Below are 18756 nucleotides of genomic sequence, written 5' to 3' on the forward strand. Positions count from 1 at the left end.
CACAGCAACCTCAAACTCTTGGACTTAAGTGATTCTCTTGCCTCAGCCTCCCAAGTAGCTGGGACTACAGGTGCCTACCACAACACCCAGCTATTTTTTTTTTTTTTATTGTAGTTGTCATTGTTGTTTAGTCAGCTGGGGCCAAGTTCCAACCCGCCAGCCCTGGGGTATGTGGCTGGCGCTGTAACCACTGAGCTGCATCATGTGGTCTCTTAACGTAGGAAGTCAGCAGTTGTCAGCTCTCACAGACAAGGAAACAGACCCAAGGAGATGGAGGAATTTTTCCAAGGTGGTTCAACCAGAGGTTCTTTGGTTAAAGGTGGTATTACTGCCCATCCAGATCCTTTGCCTGATGCCCAGATAGAGGCCAGGGTATGGAGACAGCAGGAGTTGGAGCAGAGAAAATTTAATACCAGGGCACCAAGCAAGGAGATAATTTCTCGAGTTCATCTCCCCAATGATTTGGGGACTGAGACTTTTAAAGGTAGTTTTGTAAACAAAGGGCCAGGGTAGTGATTTTCAGCCAGTGCTGGTGTGCCATGAGAGGATCTTATAGTGTGCCGTGATAACTTTTAAAGATCATAAATTATGTTCAAAACAAGTTCAAAGCATAATAAGTATGTTCTTTCCGTTGTTCTTTTTTTGAACCAGCATAATCCATGTGTGCCCTGGAAGTTTAACTATAGGTTCAAGTGTGCTGTGAGATAAAAAAGTTTAAAAAACACTGGGCTAGGGAATTGGGTCAGCTGATTGCTTGGGGTTAATAACATAGGGTTGGGAAGCAGAAATTGCCTTGCTGGCTAAGACAGTTCCTGAGTAGAGGGTTGCAGGACCCTGTTGGATCCATTCCCACGCAGCATGGGCACTGGTCCAGTTGATGTTAGTTGGTCCCACCAAATGCAGGTCATTTCTTAAAGACCAGCCTTCAGTTTTACAATAGTGATGTTGTCTGTAGAAGTGATGAGCAGGTCGCAGATCTTCCCCATCAAGCAGTAAGCAGTTACAGTAGTGGGTAAGTTAGTGGGCGAGTTAGGACACAGTGGCTGGTTAACTTTTAGCTATGTCTATACTTCCATAGAAATCAAACTTTCATCACAGTTCATATCTTGTGGTCTTACATTATAAAATAATATAATATATTAAAAAGATAGGTGATTTCAATGATGGGACCATTAATTACTTCTTAGAGTATTTTCTACACTCAGAGATTAGGGGTGGGTGTTGGCCAAATATGATTGAAATTGACTTGCCCCATTGGTCAGTCTCCACTCAGCACGGAGTGCTGTATACAGTAATACAGCCTTGTGTACTAAATACTGTAAGCAGCCTTGTGGATGTGGCAGTGACCAGCACAGACATGTTTTTGCTCCCGTGGGGCTTGCAGACTGCCCCCATTCATGGTTTCACTGGTAGGTCAGTTGGGTAGATTGAAACAAAGAAGCTAACTTCTTTGTCCCAGCGCCTGTAATTGAGTCCTGAGAGGCCACACTGCATTAAGTAAATGTTTTAGAATGAAGGTGGGCCCTACAAAAGGCTTGGTGTTTCAGTGATGAGGCAGTGAAGTAACAGAGTTGTGACTTGCAAGTTTGGTCTCTGTTTAATCTGTTGTGAGCAAGAGCTCTGTAGACAGCATCTAACACAGTTGGCTTTGACTGTTCTCTCATAGCCGCTGGTGGTCATTCCTTGGTTCTAGTGCCCTGATTTACATATTCAGATAGAGTCTAAGTAGGAGATGGTACTTTCTGACCCAGGGACTTGCCAGATTGTTCCTAGCTTCCTCCTCTAAGTTTTTAATTTCTCAAATTAAACTTAGAAAACTGTTGTAGTTGATTTAAAGGTCAGCCTGAGGCAGCAGGAAGATAGTTAAACTAGCAGCCGGAAGCCGTGGGGCTCCCAGTTGTAGCTCAGCCAGTCTGTGAGAAGGTGGTCACGGCATCTCTGCAAGCCTTAGTCCTCATCCGTGAGCTGGGGGTAACACTTGCATTGCTTATCTTATTATGAAGGACTCTGCAAATTAAATACCAGTGTGTGGAATGGTGGCTAGGTCCCTTAGGATCCTGAAGTTATTGGTGAGTAGTTCTAAGCCTAGAACTATTGTTTTGGAGTTCTTTGACAGTGAGCAGTTGTTTTTGAACAGAAGGGATCATCTGAGAATGTAATGTTGCTTTAATAAGGTATCAGACTTGCTTTGGCATTGTTTTCTCAGGAAAGAAATGTTAATTGAGATTTTGTGTCTTGTTCTTTCTGACCCTTGATGTAAATCACCCTCCTTATTGTATGATCGGGGCAAGACTAAGTTGTTTTGGATTTCCTTTAGGACTGTCAGTGTGTAAAACAAAATGACACACAGAAATAATCCTGGCCCTTTGTGGACTCAGGTGTGAATGCAGGGTATGTGACTAAATGATATAAAGTATCCAAAAACTACCATCAGTGTGCAGGTAATTGTTTTATTTATCTTGAAAGTGTTGTATTTTCTAGAAGTTAATAGTATTAAAATATTTATCTAGGAATTGGCAAACCTCCAGGGATCCCAGATAGAGAAAGCTCCCTTAGATGATAATTAAGAGGTGACTTCTTTGACAGCAATTTTATTTGCAAAACCAATCTTGAATTTGAAGGAGGAACTAATTTCCTTGGTCAATGGTAGTGAAGACCCTACCGTTGTTGCCTGAAATTTTCTTCTGAGAATTTTTTTGGAAAACTTTTTAATGTTTTATAAGAATATATTGTTGGATATTAAATCTTTGGATATTTAACAATTTTTATGAAAATATCCTCCCTATTTATGACTCTCGCTCTTTTCCCTAAGTACCAATATTCACACATACACACACAGACAGATATGCTCATCTGTGTTTCGGTAACTGTTGTGCTATCCTGTTCCTGTGGAGGCTTATCATCTTTTCCTTAGAAATATAAATTCAGGGGGCAGCGCCTGTGGCTCAAAGAGTAGGGTGCTGGCCCCATATACTGGAGGTGGCAGGTTCACATCCAGCCCTGGCCAAAAACTGCAAACAAAATAAAACAAACAAAAAAGAAATATAAATTTAATTTTTCATAGATAGGACCAGACCCATAAGTGTTTGTTTGACATGCACGTGAGATTGTTTTTTTAATATCAAACTAGAGTTAGCAACATGTGCAGTATAATGGTATACTTTCTACTGAAAGAAGCAAAATGTAACTTTTTTTTTTTAGAGACAGAACCTCACTTTGTTGTTGCTCTCAGTAGAGTGCTGTAGTGTCACAGCTCACAGCAACCTTGAACTCCTGGGCTTAAGTGATTCTCTTACCTCAGCCTTGAAAGTTGCAAGGACTACAGGTACCTGCCACAATGCCTGGCTATTTTTTTGTTGCAGTTGGTTAGCTGGCCCAGGCTGGGTTTGAACCTGCCACCCTCTCTGTGTATGTGGCTGGCACCGTAACCACTGTGGTACAGTTGCTGAGCCAGCAAAATGTAACTTTATTAAAAAAAAAAAAAAAGTATCTTGAAATAGAATGATTTGAGAATGAATTTAAGCTTTTTTTGTCTTAAAGTTCATTATTTTTTAAATTTAAATTTAAATTTATTTTTATTAAATCATAACTGTGTATAATTATAGGATACAGTGTGCTGATTTGATATACAATATGGAATGCTTAAATCAAACTGATTAACATAGCCATCATCTCACTTACTTGTTTTGGTAAACTTCTTGAGATTATTATGAAAGAGCAACAGAGCTCTCCGTAGTTGTGTAGTTAGTGCACATGGGAAATCTGGTTGATGGGATTTCCCACAACTCTCAGACTCCACATACTCAGCACTAGGTAGTGTTTTCAAGTACACTGCTCTTCGTGTGTTGTAGAAATGCCTTGTTTTTGCCTGGATGGGAGTACTAGTGGGATTCAGCATAATTCCTGATGGGGTTTTTTTGGTTTGTTTTTAGTGAATCTTGGGAGCTGTTAGATATGAACTTATATTGAATTTGTGGTGTTGGAAAACCAAGACTGGAGAACTTGTTGGCTCCTTGAGGATGTGAACAGTTACTATGTATTGCATATTAGGTGCCTGGGATGAAGAAAGGATAAGACTCAGTGCTGTCCTCAGGAGTCCAGTCCAGGGGGGCTGCGACATGCCCTGAGGCAAGGTACAGGACAGCGAGGAGAGGGGAAGAGCATAAAAGTAAAAGCTGAGGCAGTTATGTGCCATGGTAAAAGCAGCTCTTTAAAAAGCTGGGGCAGGTGTATTAACATCAACCAAATAGAGATAAAAAAGATGACATCAGAATTATAACCATTATGAACTGAAAACAGTTTCAAAATATTAATATATAAGGAAACACTTGATAACTGCAAGGAGAAATAGAGACCTCCCTAATCATAGTCAGCAGGTGCCTCCCTCCTCTCTCAGTGGTGCTGAACTAAGACTGGAAGCCGGCCGGTGAGGATGCAGAAGAAGCAGACACCATTGGCCAGCTGGGCCCAATCAGCGCTGCACATACCACTCAAGGGCAGCAGGACATGTGTCCTTTTTGAGCCAGAACTTGTTTAGTAAGAAAGACCATATTCTGGGCCATAAAACAATCCTCACATTTAAAATTATTGAAGCCATACAAAATAGGAATATTTTTAATAACAGAAGTGTCTTTGGGGCAGCACCTGTGGCTCAAAGGAGTAGGGCGCTGGCCCCATATGCCAGAGGTGGCAGGTTCAAACCCAGCCCCGGCCAAAAACTGCAAAAAAAAAGTGTCTTTGTCTTGGCACCTGTAGCACAGTGGTTATGGTCCCAGCCGCTGGGGCTGGCAGGTTCAAACCCAGCCCAGGCCTGCTAAACAACAATGACAACTGCAACAAAAAATAGCTGGGTGTTGTGGTGAGTGCCTATAGTCCCAGCTACTTGAGAGGCTGAGGCAAGAGAATCGCTTGAGCCCAAGAGTCTGAGGTTACTATGAGCTGTGATATCACAGCACTCTACTGAGAGCAACACAGTGAGATTCTATCTCAAAAAAAAAAAAAAAGTTTCTTTGGAAAAGTCCTAAATATTTGTTAATAGTGACTAAATGATATACTTCAAGATAAACCATGGGTCAAAGAAGAAATCAAAAGGGAAATTAGGAAGTATTTAGAACTGAATGAAAATGAAAACATAAAATTTGTAGCATGTACAATACTTAGTGTTGTAACTGGTGTGACCTGAAAAGATAGACTCAGACCCCACTTAGATGCAGTCAATCGGTGATTTTATTACAGCTGCGCAGGGGACCGCTGCTCTGAGAGACAGGCAGCCCCAAAGTGGAGGGCAGGTTGTCTTGTATACCTTTTTTTGTGTTGCTAAGCAAGCAAGCCAGTGTAGAAGTGGAATGTTGCAGTTAGCTCAGGGCGGGGTTACAATGGTTACAACTTGGGTAGCAATGGTTACAGCTTGGGTAACAGCAGTTAGTTACAGCTGGGATAGTAATGGTTACAGTTTGGGTAAGTTTCTTGGCAGGAACCCTGGGGGGGGGGCTGGGGGAGAGGCTGGGAACTTGCCCATTACATTAGGGAGAGAGCTATGTACTTTTATTAGAAAGAAGATCTCAAGTCAATGATCTTTGCTTCCACCTTAAGATACCAGAAATAGCTAAGCAAAATAAAACCAAAGTAAGCATAAGAAAGAAAATAATAAATATTAAAACATAAACCAATGAAATAGAAAATAAAAAGCAGCAGAGAAAAGCAATGAAAGCTGAGTTAGTGATTTCTTTGAGGAAATCAATAAAATTAATAAATTCACCATTGAAATCTGGGCCTAAGAATTTTCTTTATGGGAAATTTTTCAGTTTAATTTTCTTCAAGAGCTAGTTCTATTCAGATTATCTAGTTCTTCCTGAGTAGACTTTGGTAGTTTTTCAAGGAACTTGTCCATTTCCCAAGTTGTAGGATTTATTTTCTCCTTATCCTTTCAACAGCTATAGAATTTGTGGTGATAAGCACTCTTTTTTCCTAATATTGGTAATTCATGAATTATTTTGTTGCTGACCAGTCTGGATAGAGGCTGCTTTAACATCTTAAAATATTAGTAAATGTAATTTATAGTAATAAATTAAAATAGGCCAGGAATAGTGGCTCATGCCTGTAGTCATAGCACTCTGGAAGGCCAAGATAGGAGGATCACTTGAGGTCAGGAGTTTGAGACCCGCCTGAACAAGAGTGAGACCTGTTTTTACTAAAAAATAGAAGAAAATTAGCTGAGTGCCGTGGCATGTGTTTGTAGTTCCAGTTACTCAGGAGGCTAAGGCAGGAGATCACTTCAGCCCAGGAGTTTGAGGTTGCTGTGAGCTAGGCTAACACCATGGCACTGTAGCCTGGGCAACAGAGCATGGCTGTGTCTCGGCACTGTAGCCTGGGCAACAGAGCATGGCTGTGTCTCGGCGCTGTAGCCTGGGCAACGGAGCATGGCTGTGTCTCAGGAAAGAAAACAAACCCTAAGGTACCTACAACCAGTTAAACTGATCATGCTCCTTTCTCTTGGGAGCCTGATGTGCAGTGGCTGCAAATAGCAGCCTCCTTGGTAGTATGCACAGCCTGGAGCTTTTGTGGGTTGTTCTAAGGGACCTTGGAAACGGACCTTTCCCAGTGCTGTCTCCAGTCTAGGCTCCTGTCAGGTGTGTGTGGTGCCTTTGGAAAACTCCTAGGCATGAGTTCACACTGGCCAAGTTGCCATGTCCATCACACCAAACTGCAGAACAAGGAGCATGTGCTAGGGGCCCAAGTTCAAGTTCCCTGGCCACCAGAAGATACACATCTGAAAGAAGTGGGGCTTTGCCAAATTTAATATAGATGAATTTAAAGACATGATGGCTAAGAAGCAGATCATCCCAGGTGGCTCTACGGTCAAATATATACCCAATTTTGACCCCCAGGACAAGGGTCGGGCCCTGCACTCAGGCTTCCCCTCTGCTGCCCCCTCATTTGCACCCATCAATAAATCCTACTTCCTGTCCAAAAAAAAAAAAGAAAACCTGTATCATTTGGTAGATTCAAAAAGCATTTGGCGAAATCCATCTTCTATTCCTAATAAAACCTTAAGCAAACTAGAAGTAGACAAGGACTTCCTCATCTGATAAAGGGGTCTATGAAAAACTTAGAGCTGATGTCACATTTTGTGGTGAAAGACTTGCTTGCGTTCCCCTGAGATCAAGGGCAGGATGAGGATGTATGTTCTTCTTGCTTCTGTTCAACATTCAACTAGATAGAGGTTCTAGACCAGGGGTCCTCAGACTTTTTAAACAGGGGGCCAGTTCACTGTCCCTCAGACCGTTGGAGGGCTGGACTGCAGGCCCCGGGACGAGTCTGCTGCTAAGCAGGACAGGCAGGGCGGCAAAACACCTGGCGGGCCAGATAAATGTCCTAGGTGGGCCGCCTGTGGCTTGCGGGTCATAGTTTGAGGTCGCCTGTTCTAGACAGTGCAATATAAAGGAAAAAGAAAAGGAATCCAATACATAAAGGAAGAGACAAAACAGATTTCATTTGCAAATGGCATGATCATTTATATAGAAAAACGAGTAGAATCTATCAATATGTGACTGGGGAGTGAGTGGTCAGTGGAAAAAAATCTACAGAAATGCTGTTAGGACTAAGCAGTTTAGTAAGGTTGCAGGATACAAGACTAATATACAAAAATCAAGTTTGTATTTCTGTATGTTAGAAATGAATGATTGTAAATTGAAATAAAAAAATGATTAATAGCAGCGCCTGTGGTTCAGTGAGTAGGGCACTGGCCCCATATACTGAGGGTGGCGGGTTTGAACCTAGCCCCCGGCCAAATTGCAACAAAAAAATAGCCAGGCATTGTGGTGGGCACCTGTAGTCCCAGCTGCTTGAGAGGCTGAGGCAAGAGAATCGCCTAACCCCAGGAACTGGAGGTTGCTGTGAGCTGTGATGTCATGGGAGCAACAAAGTGAGACTCTGTCTCAAAAAAATAAAATAAAAAATAAATTATTCAAAAACTCCCAAAGTAAGTTACACCCTTAGGAATAAATCTAAGGAAAGATGTATAAGATCTGTACACAGAAAACTAGAAAACATTGCTGAGATGGAGAGAGATACTGTATTCATGGGTTGAAAAGCTCATATTTTTAAGATGTCATTTCTTCCCAGATTGGTCTATAGAATTGATATCATACCAATCAGAATTTTAGCATTTTTTTGGTAGATTTTGAAATTCATATGGAAATGGAAAGAACCTAAAATAGTCAGAACAACTTCGAAAAAGAACAAGATGCAGATCTAACACCGCTTATATCCAAGATTTATTTATAAAGTTACAGCAATCATGATAAGTTGGTGTTGAGTTAAAGATATAAAAATCATAAGTGGAACAGAATAGAGAATCCAAAAATAGACTCATATATATCTGCAGAACTGATTTTTAATAAAGGTGCAAACACAGTTCAATGGAGAAAGGACAGTCGTCTTTTCAACAGGTAGTGGTGCTGGAATCATTGGATGTTCATGTGCAAAATAATGAATGTTGAGCCAAAGATCAATTCAAAATGAGTCATAGACTTAAGTGGAAAACCTAAAACTTTAAAACGTTCAGATGGGTCTGGATGTGGTGACTTGGGCCTGTAATCCTAGTACTTCAGAAGGCTGTGACAGGAGGATCACTTGAGGCCAAGAGTTCAAGATAAGCCTGGGCAATATAGTGATAATCCATCGCTACAAAAAATAAATTAGTGGGGCATGATGGTGTGCACCTGTAATCCCACGTACTCAGGAGGCTAAGGCAGGAGGATCACTTTGGCCCAGGAGTTTGAGGTTGCTGTGAGCTATGATGGCACCACTGCACTCTAGCCTGGGTGACAGAGTGAGTCTTTTCTCTAAAAAAAAAGAAATTTTTAGAGAAAAATATAGAGACAAATCTTTGTGACATTGGGTTTAAGCAAAGATTTCTTTGACACCGAAGACACAATTTATAAGAGAAAAAGTGAGTAAGTTAGACTTCATCAAGTGGAAAAAAATATTTGTAAAGCAAATATCTCGTAACAGATTCGTTCTCAGGATATGTAGAGAGTTTTCAAAACTTAGTAAGGAAACCAACCCAATTTAAAAATAGGCAAAAGAGACCAGGATCACACCTATAATTCTAGCACCTTGGGAGGCCCAGGCAGGTGGATTTCTTGAGCTCAGGTATTGAGACCAACCTGAGCAAGAGCAAGAGGCTGTCTCCACTAAAGATAGAAAAACTAGCTGGGCATTGTGACAGTTGCCTGTAGTCCCAGCTAACCTGGGAGGCTGAGGTAGGAGGATGTCTTGAGCCCAAGAGTTTGAGATTGCTGTGAGCTGTCCTGCCAATGTACTCCACCAAGGGTGACGGAATGAGACTCTGTCTGAAAAAAAAATAGGTAAAAGAGGTCCAACCAGCTCTCACTCTGTTGCCCTGGGTAGAGTGCCATGGTGTCGTCATACTCACAGCAGCCTGAAACCCTTGGCCTCCTGAATAGATGAGACTGCAGACACTCACTCGCCACTACTCCTGGTTAGTCTTTCTAATTTTGGTAGAGATGGGGGTCTCACTTTTGCTCAGGCTGGTCTTGAACTCTTGAGCTCAAGCAATCCACCTGGCTTGGCCTCCCAGAGTGCTATTCCAGGCATGAGCTGCCACACACAGCTTGGCAGCTGTTTAATGGATATTATCTGACATGGTTGGTCCTCACAGGTGGGTAGTAGGTAGAATCAGTAGTTTCAGGTCAGGAGGCTGAGAGCAGGTTAACTAGCTCACTCAGGCAGCTTACAGAGCAGGCCAGGTGCTGCCCATCATTGGTGCTGCTTCAATAGGGAAGCGTTTAGCATGTGGGGTCTCCATAGTTAGTCCTGGATACTAAGCATCTGAGGCTGTTTTATTCTCTATTTTTTCTTATTCCCTTGAGAAACTGTATTTTACTTATGTATTTTACTTCCTCTTGAATGTCAAAAGAAAACAGGGCTGCATGATTTTTGAGTTTGTGTCTGATGCTTTCCCTTAGGGCACAGTCTTTTGCCGAGCGTCTGCGTCTGGGAATTGCAGTGATTCACGGAGAAGCACAGGATGCAGAGTCAGACTTGGTGGACGGACGCCATTCCCCGCCCATGGTCAGGAGTGTGGCTGCCATCCACCCCAGCCTGGAGATCCCCAGTAAGTTGCTGGAGCCTCTTGTGCTTCCTCTGATGGGAAGGCTAACTAAACTGTTGCGTGTTTTATTTCTTTTCAATGTGAACGTTCTTCCTTTTTTTTTTTCTTAAGTTGGCAAAAACCAGTTAACACCTTTCAGCCAGATGTAATGTTAATTCACTTCTCTCATGACCCTGTGAATACTAGAGCCCTTTACGGTCTTTCTTTGCAAGACTTACGACAGCGTCTGAACTATTTAGACTCAGTTATGGCATTTCAGAGAATTTCATTGATTCATTTAGAAGTATATCCTAGGCTTGGGGCCTGTGGCTCAAGCAGCTAAGGCGCCAGCCACATACACCTGAGCTGGCGGGTTTGGATCCAGCCTGGGCCTGCCAAACAACAATGACGGCTGCAACCAAAAAATAGCTGGGTGTTGTGGCAGGCACCTGTAGTTCCAGCTACTTGGGAGGTGGAGCAGGAGAATCACTTAAGCCCAGGAGTTGGAGGTTGCTGTGAGCTGTGATGCCACGGCACTCTACCGAGGGGGACAACTTGAGGCTCTGTCTCAAAAAAATAAATATATATTAATTCTTCCACTCCATGAACATATATATATATATTTTGAAACAGAGCCTCAAGCAAAAATGTCTTAGTCACTTTAGTGTAATAACCTTAAACTAGACACTTTATAAACAAGAGAAGCTGTGAAGTTCAAGACTAAGGTGCCAGCACATATGATACCTGATGAAGGCCTGCTCCTCAGAGAGAGCACCCTCTTGCTGTACCCTGACATGGTGGAACAGGGTGGAAGGCTCCTGGACTGTCTTTTATGAGAGTACTAATCCCATTTGTGAGAGTGGAACATCATGACCTAATTACGTCCTAAAGGCCTCAGCTCTTATCACCACCACAGTGGATTTCAACATGAATTTGGAGTTGTGCAAACATTCAGACCATAACATTTTACTCTTGGACCCCCAAATTCATGTCCCTCTTAAATGCAAAATGCATTTATCATAATGGCCCTTAAAGTCTTTTTTTTTTGAGACAGAGCCTCAAGCTGTCCCCCTGGGTAGAGTGCTGCGGCATCACAGCTCACAGCAACCTCCAACTCCTGGGCTCAAGCTAGTCTCCTGCCTCCGCCCCCCAAGTAGCTGGGACCACAGGCGCCCACCACAGCGCCCGGCTATTTTTTTGGTTGCAGCCGTCATTGTTGTTTGGTGGGCCCAGGCTGGATTCAATCCTGCCGCCTTAGGTGTATGTGGCTGGTGCCTTAGCCACTTGAGCCACAGGCGCTGAGCCAGCCCTTAATTTCTTAACTCTAGTTAAGTCTTAACTTAATTCTAGCATCAGTGCTAAAGTCCATAGTCTCATGTAGATATCTTCTAAATTAGATATGGTGAGACTCATTCTGAGGCAAATTTCTCTCTTGCTGTGAGCCTGCAAAATCAGACAAGTAGATGCTTCTAAGATGCAGTGATGAGACAGAAATAGGATAGACATTCCCATTCCAAATGGGAGAAATAGGAAGAAAAAGACCAAGACTCGACCAAGTCCAAAACATAGCAAGACAACATTAAATCTTAAGGCTCTAGAATAATCTTTAACTCAAAGACCCACCTTTCAGCCACTAGGGTAGGGGTTGGCCCTGCCAGGCTCTGAGCAGCCCCACTCACGTGGCTCTGCTGGGAGCAGCCTGTGTAGCCACTTTTCACATGTTGGAGTCCTAGGCAGGTGCCACACACTTGTGGCTCTTACAGTCTAGGGTGCTGGGGGCAGCTCTGCCTCCACAACTATACCCATATTGCTCTGATCCAGGTTCTCTCTGGTGGCCCTGCCCCTGTGGCAGTTCTCTGCCAGGACCCTGATGGGTCTTGGGGCGTCCTTTGAAGACCAGGTGGAGGTGGCCATACTTCCACAGCTTGTGCTGTCTGCGTACCATGGAGATGGCAGGGCATAGACTCCATCATGGTGTACAGCCCAAGCTTCACCTACCTGGGCCACAGCTGAGGAGTCTAGGAGCTCTGCTCAGAAGGCTGGGAAGGGAGCCCCCACAGATCTCAGAAACATCTTTGAGGATCGCTGCTCCGTTGCCTTGAGGACCAGCATCTGATTTTCTTCTGCCCACACTGACCTTCTTAATCAGACACTAGCTTGGTCAGACACACTTGGGGTTTCAGCATGTTTTTGCATTCTCCACCATACGGCCAGACTGATAATTTTCTTGTTTTTTTCTTTTCTTTTTGAGACCCTCAAGCTATTGCCCTGGGTAGAGTGCTGTTGACATCACAGCTCACAGCAACCTCCAACTCCTGGGCTCAAGTGATTCTCCTGCCTCCGCCTCCCAAGTAGCTGGGATGACAGGCACCTGCCACAACTCCCAGCTATTTTTTGGTTGCAGCTGTCATTGTTTGGCGGGCCTGGGCTGGATTCGAACCCACCAGCTCAGGTGTATGTGGCTGGTGCCTTAGCTGTTTGAGCCACAGGCTCTGAGCCAGATAATTTTCTTCTTATTTTTTTTTTATTAAATCATAGCTGTGTACATTAATGCAATTGTGGGGTACAGTATGCTGGTTTTATATACAATTTGAAATATTTTCATCAAATTGGTCAATATAGCCTTCACAGCATTTTCTTAGTTATTGTGTTAAGACATTTATATTTTACATTTAGAAAGATTCACGTGTCGGACTGATAATTTTCCATATATTTAACTTCTGTTTTGTTTTTAATGATGAATTCCATCTTTGATTTGTTTCTCTCTTGCATTTTCTGTAAGCAGGCAAGAGAAACCACACTGTACCTTCAGTACTTTGTGTAGAGATTTCTTCTGCCAAATACCTGTAAAGTTCCGCCTTTCACAAAACATTAGGACATGAACACAATTCAGCCAAGTTCTTTACCACTTTAAAACAAGGATACCCTTTTCCCATTTCCAACATGTTCCTCATTTCTATCTGAAACCTCACCAGGAAAGTCTTTACTATCCTTATTTCTGCCAGTATACTGATTGTGATCACTTAGGTAACTTCTAAGAAGATTTAGGCTTTCTGCCAAGGCACTCTTCCCACGGTGATAGTTTGAGGATCTGTCTCAAAAAAAAAAAAAAAAAAAAAAGATTCAGGCTACTTCACAGCTCTGCTTTTGTTCTGAGCCTGTCTTAGTCCATTTTGTGTTGCTATAACGTAATACCCGAGACTGGTATAGAAAAGACATTTACAGCTGGTCCTCAAATAGCATCATTTTAGTCAATGTCATTTTGTCAACAATGTTGGTGGAAAAAACATCAATTCCTGCCAGGGCCCTTGTCTGTGTGGAGCTGGCACGTTCTCCACACATCCATGTAGACTTTGTCCAGGTCCTGCAGTTCCTCCCACTGCCCAAAGATGTGCACGTTAGGTTAACTGGTGAGTCTACGTCTTCCCAGTGTGAGTGAGTGTGGGTGTGGGTGTGGGTGTGAGTTACTCTGTGATGGAATGGCGTCCTGGCCAGGATCGGCTCCCGCTGTGTGCCCTGCTGGGATAAACTCTGCCCACCTGAGACCCTGAACTGGAATAAGTAGGTTGGAAAATGAATGAATGAATACAAATTATTACAAAATAAACATTCTGGCTCGGCGCCTGTGACTCAAGTGGCTAAGGTGCCAGCCATATACACCTAAGGTGGCGGGTTCGAATCCAGCCCAGGCCCGCAAACAACAATGATGACTGCAACCAAAACATAGCCAGGCGTGCTATGGCAGGCGCCTGTGGTCCCAGCTACTTAGGAGGCTGAGGCAGGAGACTCACTTGAGCCCAGGAGTTGGAGGTTGCTGTGAGCTATGATGCTATGGCACTCTACCCAGGGGGTTAGCTTGAAGCTCTATCTCAAAAAAGATGAAAAAATAAAAAAATAAATAAACATTCCTAACGTGTATGATAATCATACAAATACACAAAAGCAGGTGCCTGGTGAGCCACTGTTGTGTTCTCGTCTATGAACTGTGTAGTGGGAGGAAGAAGCACTCCTTGCAATTTTTAGTTTTATAAACATTTATTCTTTGATTTAACCCACCACCACCATGACTGCTGTCAATCACTGATTTGCCAAAAATTAGGTAAATATTTATCCTACTTGTTTTTGTTTTATTTTATTATTTTTTTTTAGAGACAGAGTCTCATTTTATTGTCCTTGGTAGAGTGCTTTGGTGTCACAGCTCACAGCAACCTCCACCTCCTGGGTTTAGGCGACTCTCTTGCCTCAGCCTCCCAAGTAGCTGGGATTACAGGTGCCCACCACAACACCTGGCTATTTTTTTGTTGTTATTGCATTTGGCTGGGACCGGGTTTGAACCCGCCACTCTTGGTATATGGGGCTGGCACCCTAACCACTGAGCCACAGGCGCCACCCTCCTACTTGTTTTTATTAATCTCTCTTAAATGTACATGTAGCTTACATTTATTTCAGTGTTTAATATTACAGTGTTTGGGGTCTTTATTTATAAGTCTGACAGTGTCTTTGTGACCAGAAACAGGCAGTAGGAGCTCAACTCTTGGTTTATCAACTAACCTAGGGCAAAATTGGTTTAATACAACATCATTTGACTTGAAGTCACAATTTCCAAGAAACTGTTGATGACTTTAGGTGAGGACTTACTATATTCAGTTCATGTTTCAGCAGGTTGGTAAGTTGAAGAGTCTGTGCCACGTTTTGCTGCTTCTGGCGAAGGCTGCTCACTGGGGTAAGACGTGGCAGAGAAGTGGCAGATGAGTGAATGTGAGCAGAGGGCTCACCAGGTGAGAGAGAGTGAGAGGCGAGGAAGCCAAACTGGGTTTCTAACAGCCTGCTCTGGCAGGAACTAATCCATTCCCAGGAGAAGTCCCGGATCCCCCATACCCCAAACACCTCGCATGAAGCCTGCCTCTCAGCCAGCACCATGATGGGTCAGATTTTCTTTTTCTTTTTCTTTTTCTTTTTTTTGAGACAGAGCCTCAAGCTGTCCCCTTGGTAGAGTGCTGTGGCATCACAGCTCACAGCAACCTACAACTCCTGGGCTCAAGCAAGTCTCCTGCCTCAGCCTCCCAAGTAGCTGGGACCACAGGCGCCTACTACAGTGCCCGACTGTTATTTTGGTTGCAGCCGTCATTGTTGTTTTTGGTGGGCCCAGGCTGGATTCGAACCCACCACCTTAGGTGTATGTGGCTGGTGCCTTAGCCACTTGAGCCATAGGCGCTGAGCCCAGATTTTCATGAGTTTGGTGGGGACATGCCCTACCCAGCCATAGCAGAGCCCTCACCAGAGTTACTCTTCGTGGTCCGCACATGGCAGTGTTGCCATTTTCTAGCCACCTTCTGTTCCGGCCTCTGCCAACTCCCCAGTTCTAGAAGCTACTTGTGCAGTTCCGGCATTTGATAACAGCAGCACCTCTCTTCTCAGTACCAGTATTGGACTGGGTAACTTATAAGTGACAGAAATGTATTACTCACAGTTCTGGGGGCTGGGACGTCTGCGGTGAAGCGGGCAGCAGAGGCAGCATCTGAGCAGGGCCTGCTCTGCCTTTAAGGGGGTGCCTCATTGCTGCACCTCACGTGGGGTTGGGGCGGCTCCCCTAGCCTCTGTAAGGACAGAGAGTCCCAAAAGTCGCCACCTCTTAATAGCACCACATTGGGGGTGAGGTGCCAGCACTGCGTTTGAGGGGAACCCAGCTATAGATCGTAGCACTGTCTGTGCAGGGCCCAGCAGGGAACGTGAAGAATGGAAGCAGTGGCGGCAGTGGCCTGGTAGAGTTGTGTGCAAATTGGGTTTGGTTCTTGTTTTTAGGAAACTTTCCTCATGTTTTAATGATATCTTTTCAGTTAATAAACAATACTACCTTTGTTTGAATTTGTTGGGGAGGAAAAACTTTCCCTGTGTCCTAGGTTTGGTGTAGGCAGCCTGTGAATCAAACTGACAGACAGATGAGTGGGAGGAAGGAGAGGTTTCACTCACACGTGTACAGGGGTCCTCAGAGTGACTCAGAGAGGTGGTTAGGATTTGGGGCTCCCATATCATCTTAGTAAAGGACAGGTAGGGGAGAAAGGCACCTCTGGGAAAACAGATGACTTCTCCATAGGGGCAGGGAAGGAGGGAAAGGGCACTGGTGGGAAATGGCTGTGGGGAGACCAGAGGGGCCATGGGGTAGTTGGTGACTGTGCCTGTTCAGGTGGTCTGATGTCGAGTCGCGAGGGATTAGATTCATCTTCCCTGATTTTTCCCGGGCAGGGCACTTATGACAATAGGTTCTTGTGGAAGGCTCTCCTTTTTGGCATGTGAAATATTTTAGGAACTCAAATGCTTTCAGCTTAAAATAATTTTTGGTCATAGGTATACTCTGGACTCATAAGGGTTCTTGCTTAGCTTTGGATTTTGCTAATTTATAAACTGAGAAAAATGCAGAGAAGGAAGTAATGTAGCTGAAAATTAGCCACGAGGGAGCTGAGATTCTAGTGAGATTTGTGGCTTCCAGTTAGTGGAGGTGGAGATTGTTGGTGTTCCAGGAGGGAGGATGTGTCTTGGTGGCAGGACAGGCCGAGAGAGGGAGGCAGGCTCCAAGGGCTAGGGCTGGGGTTTCTGTGTGCTCCATCATTTATTAGCTGTGTGTCCTATGCCTGTTCTTTATCTGAAAAAGGACAGTTAGAGGCCCTGTGTCAGAGCTGACATGGCCAGCTCTGTGGAGCCCTCAGGACTTAGCTGCTGCCTTGTTACTAGGAGTGAGATGGGACTTCAGCGATGAGGTGTTGCTGATGGGATAAGCCTGGTGTGGCCAAGAAGGGCACCAGCCTGACCAGAAGAGAAGGTCAGTAAAGAGAACAGGTGGCATAAGTTGAAGGAGGAGAACACCACTGAACATGCCATGTCGTGAAAGGCTCTGGAGCGGGAGCAGCAGCCACCTGCCGCTGTGCTGTGGAGAGATTGTAGGAGGGCCAGAAACGGGAGGCCAGACCCCAGGGCTGCTGCAGTTATGCAGGGGCATGGGACGGGTTTCATCTCATGGGCTATGCTGCCAGCCTGGTGGCCTCTGGTGATGTCTGGCTCCCGCACACGGGGATGGAGGTGAGGGCGGGTATGAGTGTGAAGGACATGCACTCCTGATGTGAAACTATTAATGTGCATCTCACTAGTGAAGTTTTTATTGAGTCCATGTTAAAATGATAGTATTTTTGATACATTGAAATAAAATATATTATTAAAATTCACCTGCTCTTTGTGCTTTTGTCATGTGGCTACCAAATAATCTAAAATTACACACGTGGCTGCATTTGTAACTTTTACTGTTTCTGTTGTGCGTTGCTACTCTAGGAGGTGGTGGCATTGGGAATGGAAGGGACAGAACATGTTGGAAGATATGACAAAAGATGGGAGGAAATGAACATTTACATTGTACTAATCTGGGGCAGCCCTGTAATTGAGTGATGATATTCCATTTTTTGAGGGGGGAGGTCTGGGGCTGGGTTTGAACCTGCCACCCTCGGCATATGGGGCCAGCACCCTACTCCTTGAGCCACAGGTGCCACCCTGATATTCCATCTTATTGAAAAAGAAATAGAAAGGGAATGGGACCTGTTTGTGGTCACACAGTGACAGCACTGAGCTTCCCCACCCTGTGGTCTCTTGAACTCGGTGATGGGGGCTTAAAGAGGACGCAGGCAGCAGGTGGGGCCAGGGCACAGGCTCAGGGCTCGGAAGGGTTCATAAAGCATTTGGCTGAGGGGTATACAGCCCTTGCCTGTGTGTAAACAGAGTTTTTGTTGGCTGCCTAATCGCTCATCTTAAGAATGTGGCTTAGACTGCCCAACCACAGTCTAATTTGGAGGGTGTGTTTGCTTTTTTTCTTTCCAGTATAACACGGCGGTGAACATATGTGGGTTTTCCCATGCTTTGGCTTATTTCATTACAAGCTTCTAAAGTGAAACTGATGAGCCAAAGACTGTCAGATTGACTCCCGAAAGGGCCTTCCATGGTACCACTCGCCAGCATGGAGGTCAGGTGTCCTGGGAGTACGAGTGTTGAAACGCAGCATTCACCTCAGCCCTGGCATCTGTGTTCTGTTTCATCTTGTCCTCCCCGGGACACTACCCTGTTCACAGTTTGCATCTGTCTACCTTTAGTCTCTTGACTCTGGAGCGTTGGTTCTCAATTTGGATGTGTAGGGTGGATTCTGTCTCCCGGAGACCCTTGGGGAACGTTGGCGATGTTTTTGATGGTCTTGATTGAGGGAGTTACTGCAGGTTCTAGTGAGTAGAGGCCACGGCTGCTGCTCATAATATGCAGGACGACCCCTCCCAGCAAAAAAACTGGCCCAAGATGTCAGCGTTGAGAAGCCCCGACTGTGTAGTCTGATGTCAGCGTTGAGAAGCCCCGACTGTGTAGTCTCATGTTAGTGTTGAGAAGCCCCGACTGAGTAGTCTGATGTCAGCATTGAGAAGCCCCAACTCTGTAGTCTGATGTCAGCGTTGAGAAGCCCTGACTGAGTAGTCTCATGTTAGTGTTGAGAAGCCCCGACTGAGTAGTCTGATGTCAGCATTGAGAAGCCCCGACTCTGTAGTCTGATGTCAGCGTTGAGAAGCCCCGACTGAGTAGTCTCATGTCAGCGTTGAGAAGCCCCGACTGAGTAGTCT

The 18756-nt window shown here is 44.5% G+C and overlaps 1 protein-coding gene and 1 non-coding gene across 5 annotated transcripts in view; both read left to right on the forward strand.

Moving 5' to 3' along the window:
- PRPSAP2 (phosphoribosyl pyrophosphate synthetase associated protein 2) overlaps positions 1-18756 on the forward strand; it is a 63697-nt gene that overhangs the window by 33911 nt on the left and 11030 nt on the right. For all 4 annotated transcript variants that reach the window (XM_012806043.2, XM_023513992.1, XM_023513991.1 and 1 more), the window contains one exon: positions 9993-10141. In XM_012806043.2, coding sequence (XP_012661497.1) covers positions 9993-10141 — 149 coding nt within the window. The remainder of the gene's footprint in view (positions 1-9992; positions 10142-18756) is intronic.
- LOC111725706 lies at positions 6459-6592 on the forward strand. Its single transcript, XR_002773716.1, has one exon. It is a non-coding gene; the product is annotated as a small nucleolar RNA SNORA70 (small nucleolar RNA).

This window comes from Otolemur garnettii, unplaced genomic scaffold, assembly GCF_000181295.1.
Source record: "Otolemur garnettii isolate 467f Iridium unplaced genomic scaffold, OtoGar3 scaffold00046, whole genome shotgun sequence".
In the NCBI taxonomy this organism is placed as follows: domain Eukaryota; kingdom Metazoa; phylum Chordata; class Mammalia; order Primates; family Galagidae; genus Otolemur; species Otolemur garnettii.